This window comes from Saimiri boliviensis, chromosome 19 (genome assembly GCF_048565385.1).
Source record: "Saimiri boliviensis isolate mSaiBol1 chromosome 19, mSaiBol1.pri, whole genome shotgun sequence".
In the NCBI taxonomy this organism is placed as follows: Eukaryota; Metazoa; Chordata; class Mammalia; order Primates; family Cebidae; genus Saimiri; species Saimiri boliviensis.
The window spans coordinates 39222903-39239646 of record NC_133467.1 but is presented as its reverse complement, the minus strand read 5'-3'; the positions used below and the strand labels follow the sequence as shown (position 1 = coordinate 39239646).

At 42.6% G+C, this 16744-nt stretch overlaps 1 protein-coding gene across 9 annotated transcripts in view; it reads left to right on the top strand.

Moving 5' to 3' along the window:
- Positions 1-16744, top strand: part of SETDB1 (SET domain bifurcated histone lysine methyltransferase 1) — a 39697-nt gene that overhangs the window by 5912 nt on the left and 17041 nt on the right. For all 9 annotated transcript variants that reach the window (XM_074390130.1, XM_010329735.3, XM_003941950.4 and 6 more), the window contains 7 exons: positions 7592-7626; positions 9151-9250; positions 11375-11500; positions 11664-11865; positions 12711-12784; positions 13670-13860; positions 15994-16123. In XM_074390130.1, the coding sequence (XP_074246231.1) occupies positions 7592-7626; positions 9151-9250; positions 11375-11500; positions 11664-11865; positions 12711-12784; positions 13670-13860; positions 15994-16123 (858 nt within the window). The remainder of the gene's footprint in view (positions 1-7591; positions 7627-9150; positions 9251-11374; positions 11501-11663; positions 11866-12710; positions 12785-13669; positions 13861-15993; positions 16124-16744) is intronic.

Below are 16744 nucleotides of genomic sequence, written 5' to 3'. Positions count from 1 at the left end.
TGCATCTATTTCATGAGGGCTGTTGGTTTGTAGTTCTGTTGTGGTGTCCTTGTTTGACTTTGGTAGTAGGGTAATGTAGGCCTTATAAATGTGTTGAGAAATGTTCCCTCCTCTGAGTTTGTATGGAATGATACTTCTTCCTAGAAAGTTTGATAAATTTAATTCAATGGTGAGGCCGTCTTGGCCTGGACCTTTCTTTGTGGATTTTTAAAATCTTTTATTTTGGAATAATTTTAGATTTACAGAAAAATTGAAAAAGTAATAGAGTTCCTGTATATCCTTCAGCTAATTTTTCATAGTGTTAATATGTTACCATGGTACATATGTTAAAACTAAGAAGCAAGCATTGGTATAGTACTTGTGTGTAAACTCCAGGTGTTATTCAGCTTCTGGGCTCTTTCTGCTCTATGATCTAATCCAGGATACCACATTAAATGTATTGTGGGAAGATTTTTAATTGCAAATTCATTTTCTCTACTTGATAAATGTCTATTAGATTTTGTTTTCCTTCTCAGATTGATTTTGATAAGTTGTGTCTTTCTAGGACTTAGTTCGTTTCATCTAAGTTGTCTAATTTATTAACATAAAGTTCACAATATTCCCTTCAATCACCTTTAATATCTGTAGTGATGTCTTATCTTCATTTTCATAATATTGATTATTCAGAGCTCTCTGTTTTTCTTCTCTTTGGCTAGTCTAACATTTATGAATTCTTTTCTCTTTTTGAAATAATTGTCATTTGGTTTTGTTGGTTTATTTTCTTTACTGCTTTCTGTTTTCTGTTTCATTGATTTCCAATGTGATCTTTATTACTTTTTTTTGTTGTTAAAGACAGTTTCACCATGTGGGTCAAGCTGGTCTTGAACTCCGGACCTCAGGTGATCCGCCCGCTTTGGCCTCCAGAGTGCTTGGATTACAGGCGTAAGCCACCACGCCTGGCCTACTTTTCTTCCTTTTACTAACTGGGTTTAATTTCATAGCCTTTCAAAGTGGAAGATTACAGTACAGTATTGATTTTAGACCTTCTTTTCCAATAAAAGCTATAAAACTATTTTCCCTTAAGCATTGCTTTGCTGCATCTTATAAATTTCTTTTCCATACAGTGTCACTCTTAGCATATCATACATTTTTTAATACTGTGTTTTCAGCTTCATTCAACTTGGCATCATTTTTAATTTTCCTTGTGGTGGTTTGATTTCTATTTGGGGATTTTTTAGATTTCTTTCTGTTGTTAATTTTTTATTTTATTGTGGTCAGAGAATATTCTGTGTATAATTTTAGTCTTTTTGAATGAATGAACAAATTGATTGATTGACAAGGTCTCACTCTGTTGCCCAGGTGGAGTGTAATGGCATGATCATAGCTCACTGCAACCTCAGCCTCCTGGGCTCGAGTGATCCTCCCACATCAGCCTTCTGAGTAGCTGGAACTATAAGTGCATGCCACCACACCCAACTGTTTCTTTCTTTTTTAGTAGAATTGATGAGGTCTCAGGCCAGGCGCGGTGGCTCAAACCTGTAATCCCAGCACTTTGGGAGGCCGAGGCGGGTGGATCACGAGGTCAAGAGATCAAGACCATCCCGGTCAACATGGTGAAACCCCGTCTCTACTAAAAATACAAAAAATGAGCTGGGCATGGTGGCGTGTGCTTGCAATCCCAGCTACTCAGGAGGCTGAGGCAGGAGAATTGCCTGAACCCAGGAGGCAGAGGTTGTGGTGAGCCGAGATCGCGCCATTGCACTCCAGCCTGGGTAACAAGAGCGAAACTCCGCCTCAAAAAAAAAAAAAAAGAGATGAGGTCTCATTATGTTGCTCAGGCTGGTGTCAAACTCCTGAGCTTAGGCAGTCCTCCTGCCTTGGCCTCCTAAGGTGCTGGGATTATAGGTGTGACCCACCATGCCTGGCCTGTTTTGTCTTTTTTTTTTCTTTTTTTTTAAAACTGAGTCTTACTCCATTGCCCGCGCTAGAGTACAGTGGCACGATCTCACTGCAACTTAGGCTCACTACAACCTTTGCCTCCTGAGTTCAAGCAATTTTGCCCCAGCTTCCTGAGTAGCTGGGACTAGCAGGTGCGTGGCACCGCACCAGCTAATTTTTGTACCTTTAGTGGATATAGGGTTTCACCGTGTTGGGCAGTCTGGTCTTGAACTTCTGACCTTAGGTCATCTATCCACCCTAGCCTCCCAAAGTGATGGGATTACAGGCATGGGTCACTGTGGCCAGTCCTGTTTCTTCTTTATTGCCTTCAGATCAAACAAACATTTCAGAAAACCACTGTCGTTCTTCTAATTTTTTTTTTCTTTCTTTGAGATGGAGTTTCACTCTCGTTGCCCAGGCTGGAGTGCAGTGGTGTGACCTAGGCTCACCCCAACCTCCACCTCCAGGGCTCAAGTGATTCTCCTGCCTCGGCCTCCCAAGTAGCTGGGATTACAGGTATGTGCCACCACGCCTGGCTAATTTTGTATTTTTGGAAGAGACAGGGTTTCTCCATGTTGGTCAGCTGGTTTCAAACTCTCAACTTCAGATGATTTGCCTATCTCGGCCTCCCATTGTGCTGGGATTAACAGGGGTGAGCCACTGTGCCCGGCCTTTTTTAGCTTTCTCAAAAGGATGGCATCTTTACCTAATCATAATCTATTACAAATTAATACTTAATTCTGGTAAAAATACAGCAACTTTGCACCAGTGTACTTCCACTTTCACTCTCTTCCTATGTGATATTATTGTGAAATATATATCTACACGTTTAAAGCCAATAATTTAGTGTTATAATTACTGCTTTAAGCAGTGTCATGTTTAAAGAAGGTAAAAGAAGAAAGAAAAATATATATATATTTACTCACATGTTTATCATTTCTGTTGCTCTTCATTCCTTCCTGTGGATCTGAGTTATCATTCAGTCTCATGTTTTCCACCCAAATGATTTCCGTTAATTTTTTTTTTTTTTTTTTTTTTTTTTTTTTGCAGTACAGTTCTGCTGACAGTGGATTCTCTCAATTTTGTTGACCTGGGATATAGAATTTTTTATTTTTTATTTTTTTGAGGTGGAGCTTCACACTTGTTGCCCAGGCTGTAGTGCAGTGGTGAGATCTCAGCTCACTGCAACCTCTGCCTCCCAGGTTCAAGTGATTCTCCTGCCTTAGCCTCCTGAATAGCTGAGACTACAGGCGTGTGCCACCACACGAGCTAATTTTTGTATTTTTAGTAGAGACAGGGTTTGACCATGTTGGTCAGGCTGGTCTTGAACTCTTGACCTCAGGTGTGAGCCACTGTGTCCGACCCTACATGGAATACAGAATTCTTGATTCAGAGGGTTCTGTTTCAGCACTTCAAATATGCCGTCCCTGTGCCCTCTGGCCTCTATTTGATGTAAAGTCAGATTAACTTATTTTTATACCATGTATATGAGTCAATTTTGTCTTGCTGCTCTTAAGATTTTGTTTGTCTTCTGATGTTAGTTTGACTAGGATGTATTTAAGTTCTCTCTTAATCCTACTTAAGGTTCATTTAACTTCTTGGATGTGTAGATTCAAGTTTTTCATCAAATTTGGAGGTATTTCATCTATTATTGCTTCATTTTTTTTTTTTTTTTCCTGTTCCCTTCTGTGTCTCCCTGCTTTCTGGGACTTCCATTACATATATGGTAGAATAGTTTAGCTAGTAAGGTGAATGCATTTAGAGTTGCATTTAGCTCTGACATCTCCCTTGGCTTTGACTTCTTCAGCATTGTGTTGATGGGTAATGATTAGTTCATTTGCTTATTGCAGCATGGTATTCCATTGTATGAATACACCACAATTTATCAATTTTCCTGATTGTGGACATTGATGTACATTTTTTGAGATTATAGATGACACTACTGCAGATAATTCTTGTACATGTCTCCTGATGCACATGTGCAGGAATCCTTTTAGTGTGTATACTGTTAGAGAGTCATTCGTTCTTAGGATATAGAAACCTTAACCTTATTTGATTATTATTATTTTTTTTTTTTTACCATGCCTCACTCTGTAACCCAGACTGGAGCACAGTAGTGCTATCACGACTCACTGTAGCTTCAGCCTCCCAAATAGCTGAGCCTTCAGGAATATGCCACCATACCCGCCTGATTTTTAAAAAAATTTTTGTAGGTTGCTCACAATGGCTCACACCTGTAATCGCAGAACTTTGGGAGGCCAAGGCGGACAGATCACCTGAAGTCAGGAGTTTGAGACCAGCCTGGCAAATATGGTGAAATCCCATCTCTACTAAAAATACAAAAATTACCTGGATATGGTGGTGGGCGTCTGTAATTGCAGCTACTGAGGCAGAGGCACGAGAATTGCTTGAAACCAGGAGACAGAGGTTGCTGTGAGCAGAGATCAGGCCACTGCACTCCAGCCTGGGTGACAGAGCAAGAATCTGTCTCAAAAAATATATATATACATACACATATATGTATATATGTATATATAGTGTTACCACCCAATGAATTATTATGCAGCCACTAAAAAAGAAAAAAAGAGACAAACAGGTGAACTTTGAGGACATTATGCTAAGTGAAATAAGCCAGTAACAAAAAGACAAATACTGTATGATTCCACTTACATGAAATAGCTAGAATTCAATGGTGGCCGCCAGGGGCTGGAGGAAGGGGAGAATGGAGAGTGTTTAATAGATACAGAGTTTCAGTTTTGCAAGATGAAAAAAGAGTTCTGGAAATGGATGGTGGTTATGGTTGCACAACAATATACGTATACTTAATACCACCAAATTGTACACTTAAAAATGATTAGAGCCAGGTGTTGGCTTTTGCTTGTGGTCCCAGCTACTCAAGAGGTTGAGGCAGGTGGAATCTTAAATAAACCCAGGAGTTCAAGGCCAGCCTGGGCAACTTAGGGAGAACTTGTCTCTTAAGAAAGACAGTCACAAATGTTAGTAAGGATATGGAGTAATTGAAAACCTCATAAATTGCTTATAGAAATACAAAAGGCTATAGCCACTTTGGAAAACAGTCTTTTTTTCCTCAAAAGGTTAAAAATAGAATTACCATATGACCCACCCACTCCTGGCCATATATGCCCAAGAGAAATAAGAACATATGTTGGGGCCGGGCACGGTGGCTCAAGCCTGTAATCCCAGCACTTTGGGAGGCTGAGGCGGGCGGATCACGAGATCAAGAGATCGAGACCATCCTGGTCAACATGGTGAAACCCCGTCTCTACTAAAAATACAAAAAAGTAGCTGGGCATGGTGGCATGTGCCTGTAATCCCAGCTACTCAGGAGGCTGAGGCAGGAGAATTGCCTGAACCCAGGAGGCAGAGGTTGCGGTGAGCCAAGATTGCGCCATTGCACTCCAGCCTGGGTAACGAGAATGAAACTCCGTCTCAAAAAAAAAAAAGAACATATGTTGATGTAAAAACTGATATACAAATATTCATGTCAGCATTATTCATAATATCCAAAAATAGAAACAGCTAAAATGTTCATCAGCTGATGAATGGATAAACCAAATGTGGTATACACATATACCCATGTATTCACTACCGTAGGATATTATTCAACCATAAAAAGGAATGAAGGGGAGGGGTGCAGTGGCTGATGCCTGTAATCCCAGCACGTTGGGATGCCAAGGCCGGCGGATCATGAGGTCAGGAGTTCAAGACCAGCCTGGCCAATGTGGTAAAATGCCATCTCTACTAAAGATTTAAAAATTAGCTGGGCATGGTGGCATGTGCCTATAGTCCCAGCTACTAGGGAGGCTGAGGCAGACGAATCGCTTGAACTCTAGAAGCAGACGAATCGCTTGAACTCTAGAAGCAGAGATTGCAGTAAACAGAGATCATACCACTTGCTCTGTTGCCCACTCCAGCCTGGGCAACAGAGTAAGACTCCATCTCAAAAAAAAAAAAAAAAAAAGGAATGAAGTGGTGATACATGGTACAACATAGGTGAACCACATATTATATGATTCTCTTTATATGAGATCTTCAGAATAGGCAAATCCATAGAGACAGAAAGCAGATTCGTGGTTGCCAGAGTTTCAGGGAGGGAGGAATGGGAAATGACTGCTATAGGTATGAGGGAATTTTTGGAGTGATGAAATTTTTCTGGAGTTAGATAATGATGATAGTTTAATTACTAAAAACCATTGAATTACATATTTTTTTTTGAGACAGGGTCTCACTCTGTCACCCTAGGTAGTACAGGGGTTTGATCACAGCTTACTGCAGCCTCAGCCTCTCCTAGCTCAGATGATCCTCCCACCTCAGCCCTCTGGGTAGCTGGGACTATAGGCGCACACCACCACACCCACTGATTTTTGTTACTGTTCTTGAGACAGGATCTCACTCTGTCACCCAGGCTAGAGTGCAATAGGGCAATCTCAGCTCACTGCAACCTCCACCTCCTGAGGTCAAACAATTCTCCTGCCTGAGCCTCCCGAGTAGCTGGGATTACAAGCACCTGCCACCACACCTGGCTAATTTTTGTATTTTTAGTAGAGACGGGATTTCACCATTTTGGCCAGGCTAGTCTGGAACTCCTGACCTCAGTTGATCCGCCTGCCTCGGCCTCCCAAAGCTATGGGATTAACAGCGTGAGCCACCATGCCTAACCTTTTTTTTTTTTCTTTTTTTTTTTTTTTGGTAAAGACAGGGTTTCTCTGTGTTGCTCAGGCTTAAACTATACATTTTTGTTTATTATTATTTTTTGAGACCGAATCTTGCTCTGTCAACCAGACTGGAGTACAAGTGGTGCAATCTTGGCTTATTGCAGCCTATGCCTTCTGGATTCCGGCGATTTTCCTGCCTCAGCCTCCTGAGTAGCTGAGATTATAGGTGCACACCACAACACCCAGCTAATTTTTGTGTTTTTAGTATAGACGGGGTTTCACCGTTTTGGCCAGGCTGGTCTGGAACTCCTGACCTCAGGTGATCTTCCCACCTTGGCCTCCCAAAGTGCTGGGATAACAGGTGTGAGCTATCATGCCTGGCCTAATTTTTTTTTAAGAGATAGGGTCTTCGGAGGCCAAGGCGGGGATTCACAAGGTCAGGAGTGTGAGACCAGCCTGGCCAACATAGTAAAACCTTGTCTGTACTAAAAATACAAAAATTACATGGACATGGTGGTGCGCGCCTGTAATCCCAGCTAATCTGGAGGCTGATTCAGGAGAATTGCTTGAACCTGGGAGGTGGAGGTTCTGATGAGCTGAGATTGTGTCACTGTACTCCAGCCTGGGCAACAGAGCAAGACTTCATCTCAAAGAGAGAGAGAGAGAGAGAGAGAGAGAGAGAGAGAGAGAGAGAGAGGGAGGGAGAGGGTCTTGCTGTGCTGCCCAAGCTAGTCATGAACTCCTGGCCTCAAATAATCCCCCCAACTAAGCCTTCCAAGTAGCTGGGATTACAGGTGTGAGCCACCACACCTAGCCATTTACTTTGTATCTTTCCGAACCCTTTCAGTACTTTATATTTGTATGTATACCTATATCAAGATTATTTTCAGTTATTATTGATAATGCTCCCATAATAATGCTTTTAAGTAAGTTCTTGATTTATCAGAAATTTCTACGTGTAAGTCTCTTACACTCATTAGAGTTCTTCTCGTCTATAGGTGATGCTGGGAACAGAACTCCAAAAGACCAGAAGGTAAGTTAGGATGGTAAGAGAAGGGTGAGAGATAAGAATCTGAAAATAGGAGAAATTTTTCTACTGACCATTTAGTCACTCTAGCTGTCAACATCTAATCATTCACTCTGTAATCAACGCCTTATGTTGCAGTCCTCTAACAGACATTGTAAGAATTCAAAAAGAAGTTAGCAAGAAATTCATTCACTAGAAAGGAGTATTGTATGAAAGTATAATTTAGCAGTGTTTGCTAGGTAAATTGAGCAAGAAAAACTTCTTAATGTTGAAACATTGATTTTTGAACTAGGTTTGGAAGCAAGGGCAGCTTTGGGCCAGGCGCAGTGGTTCACGCCTGTAATCCCAGAACTTTGGGAGGCTGAGGCGGGTGGATCACTTGAGGTCAGGAGTTTGAGACCAGCCTGGCCAACATGGTGAAACCTCGTCTCTATTTAAAAAAAATACAAAAATTGGCCGGGCGCGGTGGCTCAAGCCTGTAATCCCAGCACTTGGGAGGCCGAGGCGGGTGGATCACGAGGTCGAGAGATCGAGACCAACCTGGTCAACATGGTGAAACCCCGTCTCTACTAAAAATACAAAAAATTAGCTGAGCATGGTGGTGCGTGCCTATAATCCCAGCTACTCAGGAGGCTGAGGCAGGAGAATTGCCTGAACCCAGGAGGCGGAGGTTGCGGTGAGCCGAGATCGCGCCATTGCACTCCAGCCTGGGTAACAAGAGCGAAACTCCGTCTCAAAAAAAAAAAAAAAAAAAAAATACAAAAATTACCAGGGTGTGGTGGTGCGCACCTGTAATTCTAGCTACTTGGGAGGCTGAGACAGGAGAATTGCTGGAACCCAGGAGGCGGAGGTTGCAATGAGCCAAGATTGTGCCACTGCACTCCAACCTGGGTGACAGAGCAAGACTACATCTCAAAAAAAATAATAAATAAAGCCAGGCGCGGTGGCTCACGCCTATAATCCCAGCACTTTGGGAGGCTGAGGCGGGTGGATCACGAGGTCAAGAGATGGAGACTATCCTGGCCAACATGGTGAAACCTCGTCTCTATTTAAAAAAAAAAAAAAAAAAAAAGGCTGTACGCATTGGCTCACACCTGTAATCCCAGCGCTTTGGGAGGCTGAAGAGGGCAGATCACCTGAGGTCAGGAGTTCAAGACCAGACTGACCAATGTGGAGAAACCCCATCTCTACCAAATATACAAAATTAGCCTGGCATGGTGGCACATGCCTGTAATCCCAGCTACTCGGGGACTGAGATAGGAGTATCACTTGAACGCAGGAGGCAGAGGTTGTGGTGAGCCAAGGTTGTGCCGTTGCACTCCAGCCTGCATAACAAGAGCGAAACTCTGTCTCAAAAAAAAAAAAACAAAGTGCAGCTTTGCTGGACAAAGTAACCATAAGCTTCCAAACATAACTCTTATTGAACTCGTTCCTTTTTTTTTTTTTAAATACAAGTTGTGTTTTATTCTGAAGTTATTTTAACCCATGTTACTGTTTCAAAACTTGTTTTCCTCATCCCCTTTTCCATAGCTCCGTGAAGCTATGGCTGCCTTAAGAAAGTCAGCTCAAGATGTTCAGAAGTTCATGGATGCTGTCAACAAGAAGAGTAGTTCCCAGGATCTGCATAAAGGTTAGGGTCAAAAAATACCTGGGTACAGATGGGAGGTGAATTTTTATAGGGCTCTTAAGTCTTGTGTCTGCTGATTATTTGTGACCTGCCAGACTCATTATCCTTATTAGTTATGAAATCCCAGTTAAACTGATGGTGTAACTTACACTGATGGTGTAATCTTCCAGTCTATGATGGTTTTATTTCAGTACCTCTTTAGGTATTTAGCGTCCTACATTTAGGCTGTATCCATCCTCATGACTACTTCTTCCAGGTGGAGATTAGGGAGAAGAGAGTAACTCAGACTCTTGTTACAAAGAGGTTTGAGGCCAGGTGTGGTGGCTCACATCTGTAATTCCAGCAGCTTTGGGAGGCTGAGGCAGGAGGATCACTTGAGGCCTAGCATCAAAGACCAGCCTGGGCAGCATAGTGAAACCCCATTTCTTTTTTTTTTTTTTTTTTTTTTTTGAGACGGAGTTTCAGTCTTGTTACCCAGGCTGGAGTGCAATGGTGCGATCTCGGCTCACCGCAACCTCCACCTCCTGGGTTCAGGCAATTCTCCTGCCTCAGCCTCCTGAGTAGCTGGGATTACAGGCACGCGCCACCACGCCCAGCTAGTTTTTTGTATTTTTTTAGTAGAGACGGGGTTTCACCATGTTGACCAGGATGGTCTCGATCTCTCGACCTCGCGATCCACCCGCCTCAGCCTCCCAAAGTGCTGGGATTACAGGCTTGAGCCACCGCGCCCGGCTTGTGAAACCCCATTTCTACAGAAAAATGTTTAAAAATTCTCCAGGTGGATAGTGTCAGAAAAAAATAAAGCACATAAAATAAAATTTTTTAAATAGCTTGAGCCAGGCGTGGTGGCACACACCTGTAATCCAAACACTTTGGAGGCCAAGGTGGGTGGATCATCTGAGGTCGGGAGTTCAAGACTAGCGTGACCAACATGGTGAAACCCCATCTTTTAAAAAATGAAAAAGTCTGGGTGCAGTGGCTCACGCCTCTAATCCCAGCACTTTGGGAGGCCGAGGCGGGTGGATCACTTGAGGTCAGGAGTTTGAGACCAGCCTGACCAACATAGTGAAACCCTGTCTCGTTTTAAATAATTGTTTAAAAATAAATAAATAAGAAAAAATAAATAAATGAAAAAAAAATTAGCTTGGCATGATGGTGCACATGTGTAATCTCAGCTTTTCAGGAGGCTGAACTGGGAGAATTGCTTGAGTGCAGGAGTTTTAGGCTGCAGTGAACTGTGATTGTGCCACTGCACTTCAGCCTGGGAACAGAGCAAGAACCTGTCTTTTAAAAAAAAAAAAAGAATTGAGGAAAGCTTTGTAGATTAGGGCTATTCATAGATATCCTACAGGAAAATGATGTATTTATTTATTTATTTTTATTTTTTATTTTTTTTGAGACCGAGTTTCGCTCTTGTTACCCAGGCTGGAGTGCAATGGCGCGATCTCGGCTCACCGCAACCTCTGCCTCCTGGGTTCGGGCAATTCTCCTGCCTCAGCCTCCTCAGGAAAATGATTTATAAATGCTACTTAGCATTTAAGAGTTACTATTGCTGTTAATAAAGAATTGGAAACATTAATTTGGTAAAGTGAAATACTCTTTTTTTTTTTTTTTTTTAAGTTTTGTTCTGTCAGTTTGGAGTGCGGTAGCACGATCATGACTCACTGCAGCCTCTAACTCCTGGGCTCCAATGATCCTGCCTCAGCCTCCTGAGTAGCTAGGACTACAGATGCATGCCACCACACTAGCTAATTAAAAAAAAAATTTTTTTTTTTGTAGAAATGGGATCTCATTTTGTTTCTCAGATTGGTCAGCACTCCTGACCGCAAGCCATCCTTTTACCTCAGCCTCCTAAAGTGGTGGAATAACAGATGTCATCCGCTCCCGGCCCTGGGATTTTCTTGAGTTAGTTACATGTGGACTTGATTTATTTCAGTTTTTTCTGTTAGTATAAACAATGGCGTTATCTGTGCATTGTATTTCTGCCTTTGGCCAAGAGAGCCACAAAAGTGGTGAGGTATAAAAAATTACCCCATCTTCCCTGATTACCTTACTACCCTCTTTGCCTTCCCATTCTCTACGCAATCTATATCATAACTCTTTAGAATAACTTTCTTTCTTCTATAGGAACCTTGAGTCAGATGTCTGGAGAACTAAGCAAAGATGGTGACCTGATAGTCAGCATGCGAATTCTGGGCAAGAAGAGAACTAAGACATGGCACAAAGGCACTCTTATTGCCATCCAGACAGTTGGTACGTGCAGACTTGGAGGAACCACTCATTAAAGGCAGCCTGCACCCTCCACTGCTGATTGTTTCTTTTCCATGTAACCTTCCCATTTGTCTGTCACATAGCAGCCAGGATTTATACAGAAACTGGCAGTTTTAAAAAATATTTATCTTTCCCTTTTACTCAGGGCCAGGGAAGAAGTACAAGGTGAAATTTGACAACAAAGGAAAGAGTCTACTGTCGGGGAACCATATTGCCTATGATTACCACCCTCCTGCTGACAAGCTGTTTGTGGGCAGTCGGGTGGTCGCCAAATACAAAGATGGGAATCAGGTCTGGCTCTATGCTGGCATTGTAGCTGAGACACCAAACGTCAAAAACAAGCTCAGGTACCTGGACAGAGGACTGTAAGGGGGTAGAGGCTGGGAGCACAGCACCTGCCCTGTTTGTGCCATAGACCAGATATCACAATTAGCTTTTGTGTTCTTAGTCCCTAGTGGACTGAAACCCTTACTCTTTCTTGACCACAGGAGTCATGTGGGTGATTCTTTCTCCCTCTTCTTCTTTTTTTTTTTCCCCCTTTTCTTTCCTCAAAGAGAAAACTAGGAAGAGAATAATCAAGAGTGATTAATAGTCAGGGGAATAGGGATTCACATAGAAGAAAGAAATGGAGACAGCAGCATAGGAATCTGATAGAGGAAAAATAATACATGTTTTTTTTGGCTGGGTGCAATGTCTCATGCCTGTTCCTAGCACTTTGGGAGGCCGAGGTGAGTGGATCACTTGACGGCAGGAGTTCAAGACCAGCCTGGCCAACTGGTGAAGCCCTGTCTCTACTAAAAATACAAAAATTAGCCAGGTGTCATGGCACATGTCTGTAATCCCAGTGACTCAGGAGGCTGAGGCAGGATAATTGCTTGAACCCAGGAGGCGGGGGTTGCAGTAAGCCGAGATTGCACCACTGCCCTGCAGCCTGGGCGACAGAAGGAGACTGTCTCAAAATATACATATGTATGTTTTTTGAAAAAGTTGGGATGTGTTGGTTAAATTAAGGGAGAACTCCTAACTCCCAGAGTGGAAAGAAAGAAAACAGGAAGAAAGTGGTAGACTGGAATGTCTTCCCTGGGGTACATCCTGTTATGATCCAGAGAAGTAGAAGCTATGATAAAATAATTTCTGTGGATCATGTTAGATATCAACCCCAGGTCTTTCTACTGTCACTCTTCTCTTACAGGTTTCTCATTTTCTTTGATGATGGCTATGCTTCCTATGTCACACAGTCTGAACTGTATCCCATTTGCCGGCCACGTGAGTGTCCCTACCTTCTTCCTTGGCTCAGTTTTCTCCTCCTCTACCTTATATTTCTTTTTACAACCTCCAGTTGAAAAGCCCTGGTGTTTTTGGTACTTCACTCTCAAAGAGCGTAAGTTTGGTTGATGTCCTTTGGGAGATACAGTTTTATGGGTCTTTGTAGCCAAAGAGTGAGACACTACAAGATCATGAATGACCTTGAGTAGACTGCTCATGTTATAGATGTGTTTCAGTTTCATTTCTAAGTGAGTTAGGTTGGAAAAGGTGTTACTTCTTTCCTAGTGTCATGCTGTACCTAATATTTGTATAAATGTGTAGTCTGCGTAATGCTTTCCACAGAATCTCTGTTAGATGGAACATGATTGTGTTGTCTATATTTGTTATCCTGGCTTGGGAGCAGACTCCTACAGAAACAATCATTTTTAACAACAGAAGAATTATCTAACAGTGCTGTGTTGACACATAACATGGCAGTAAACACATTCTGAGTCTCTTAAAAACCTTATAGAGAATGAGAAGGAAGGACTAATTTTTTCATTTCATGATGCCATCTGATCCTTTTAAATTTACCATTAGACTTACTAACAAGTGAGCAAGAATTTCCTCTTGAATTTTCCAAAGAAGAGACATCCATTTATATAAAATAAGTGAATCCCCTATATTGTACATTACTTGGTTATTAGTTACTCAATTTGCAAGCATATGCAATTTGTGCATTACGTGTATTACTTAGGTGGTCTTGGCTTTACTTCCCTTGAGGTTCTGATTTTACTTTTTCTCTCCTTTTCAACTTGAAAAATGTCAAATGTCTCCTTGCAAAGCCTTTTCCCTATCAAGACATGCCTTACCTGCCCTCTTAGTTCTACTTCTTCCTTGAAACAGTGAAAAAGACTTGGGAAGACATAGAAGACATCTCCTGTCGTGACTTCATAGAGGAGTATGTCACTGCCTACCCCAACCGCCCCATGGTACTGCTCAAGAGTGGCCAGCTTATCAAGACTGAGTGGGAAGGCACATGGTGGAAGTCCCGAGTTGAGGAGGTGGATGGCAGCCTAGTCAGGATCCTCTTCTTGGTACTGTTCTTCCCTAGAATTTTGGAGGCAGAGGTTGGTGGGAGAGACTTAAGAGGCAGTAATGAGGATGGTTTTGTCGCTGTTCTATAGCCATCCTCTTTCTTATCCTCCTATGTGTTCTGGCTTTGGTCAAATTTTACTTTGTCCTTTTTGTTGTTCCTCTGTGGGTCATTGTTGAAAATAAATTCTTGGCCGGGTGCAGTGGCTCATGCCTGTAATCCCACAACTTTGGGAGGCCAAGGCGGATAGATCGTGAGGTCAGGAGTTTGAGACTAGCCTGACCAACATGGTGAAACCCAATCTCTACTCAAAATGCAAAAACTATTATCCGGGCATGGTGGCATGCACCTGTAATCCCAGCTACTTGGGAAGCTGAAGCAGGGGATTTGCTTGGACCAGGGAGGTAGGGGTTGCAGTGAGCAGAGATCACACCACTGTACTCCAGCCTGGGTAATGGAGCAAGACTAGGTCTCAAAAAAAATAAAAAATAAAAAAAAAAATTCTCTGGCCAGGCATGGTGGCTCATGCCTATAATCCCAGCACTTTGGGAGGCTGAAGCGGGCAGAACACCTGAGTTCAGGAGTTCGAGACCAGCCCAGCCAACATGGTGAAACCCTGTCTCTACTAAACATAAAAAAATTAGTCGGTATGGTGGCAAGTGCCTGTAATCCCAGCTGCTCGGGAGGCTAAGGCCGGAGAATTGTTTGAACGCAGGAGGTGGAGGCTGCAGTGAGCCGAGATCATGCCATTGCACTCCAGCCTAGGCAACAAGAGTGAAACTCCATCTCAAAAAAAAAAAAAATTCCATATTAATCTGCATGATTTTGATTTTTTTTCTCTCTCTTTAGGAGCATTCACATTGTGTATAGTAACAGAAAAGGCAGGCAATTCCATTTTTCCAGGGTTAAGGTTTTAATAGGATATTGGTACAGAGAAGAGGGATCTAGGAGTCTTGATTATCTTTCAAGGTTCAGTTTAACTCTTAGATCTTTTGTACTCATCCTTTTCTCCCTTCTCTCTCCCTCCTTAGAATTATATTTCTTTATTTCTTTTTTTAAAATTTTTAAAAAATATTTTTTAATGCTACTTCTTGCAGAACAGGGCTACCCAGTAGACACTGTGCCCAAAGTAGCCGGAAGAAATGGGAAATTGTATTTCTTCTCAGTGTTCTCAGCCCTTTACTCCTAAGGCCTTATGATCTTATGTTTTTAGTTTGCTGTATTTTTGTTTTGTTTTTTTTTTGTTGGTGGTGTTTTTAGGCAGAGTTTTACTCTTGTTGCCCAGGCTGGAGTGCAATGGCATGATCTCTGCTCACTGCAACCTCTGCCTCCTGGGTTCGAGTGATTCTCCTGCCTCAGCCTCCCTAGTAGCTGGGATTACAGGTGCCCGCCATCATGCCTGGCTAATTTGTTGTATTTTAGTAGAGACGGGGTTTCACCATTTGGCCAGGCTGGTCCCGAACTCCTGACTTCAAGTGATCTACCCGCCTCGGCCTCCCAAAGTGCTGAGATTACAGGTATGAGCCACAGTGCTCAGCCTGTTTTTTTGTTTTGTTTTGTTTTTGTTTTGTTGTTGGTGGTGGTTTATTTGTTTTTTGAGATTTTTTTTAAAGACAGAGTCTCACTCTGTCACCCAGGCTAGAGTACAGTGGTGCAGTCACAGCTCACTGCAGCCTCAACTTCCAGGGTTCAAGTGGTCTTCCCATGTCAGCCTCCCAAGTAGCTGGGACTACAAGTGCAGGCCACCACACCTGGCTGATTTTTGTATTTTTAGTAGAGATGGGTTTCGCCATGTTGCCCACGCTGGTCTTGAGCTCAAGCAATCTGTCTGCCTTGTCCTCCCAACTTACCAGGATTACAGGTATGAGCCATTGTGCCCAGCTATCCTAGTTTTTATACTCAGTATAGACATCTGTTCCTCCTGTAATTCCTTAAACAAGGAGTATATATTTTTCACTGTGTTCCTGATACCTTTCGTGGAGCCTGGGATATAAGTTTATTGAGTAGATAAGGAATTTAAGGCTCATCAGGGAGATTTCCCAGAGATGACACATGGTGTATATCCTCTATACAGGTCAGGATAAATTCTAGCCTGTAAGCTATTTCCCTTCATTCTTCTCTCCTTATTTCTCAGGATGACAAAAGATGTGAGTGGATCTATCGAGGCTCTACACGGCTGGAGCCCATGTTCAGCATGAAAACATCCTCAGCCTCTGCACTGGAGAAGAAGCAAGGAGGACAGCTCAGGACACGTCCAAACATGGGTATGTCCTGAAAGATACCTGGGGGAGGGAAGAAACAGGGCCAACCAGCAAAGATTATATACAATGGCTGTCCTTTGTTTATCGCAGTGACACTGCTTACTTGGAAACAGGATATGTGCCGAGTTGTTTCCAATAGTGGTGATTGATTTGTCCTCCTGCTTCCCTGTGCAGTGGCTCTGATTTGTTCTAAACAACCACATAAAAATCTGAAACAGTTGGTTTTAGGTTAGGGTAATAGTAGCTACCCTCTGTTGTCCATGTGAGAATTGTCAGCTGTGTGTTATCTATGGTTAGTTTTCTTCTTTTTTTACATAAACAGAGACTGAGTTATGTTTATTTGCTATGTTGTCCAGGCTGGTCTTGAACCCCTGGGCACATGTTGTCTGCCTGCCTTAGCTGCCCAAAGTGCTGGGATTACAAGCATAAGCTACCACATCAAGCGTTTAGTCAGTTTTCTTTAAAACCCAGATCTGACCAGGCACAGTGGGTCACGCCTACAATCCCAGTACTTTCAGAGGCTGAGACAGGTGGTTTGCTTGAGCTCAGGAATTCAAGACCAGCCTGGGGAACATGGTGAAACCCTCTACCAAAAAAAAAGAAAAACACAAAAATTAGCTGGGT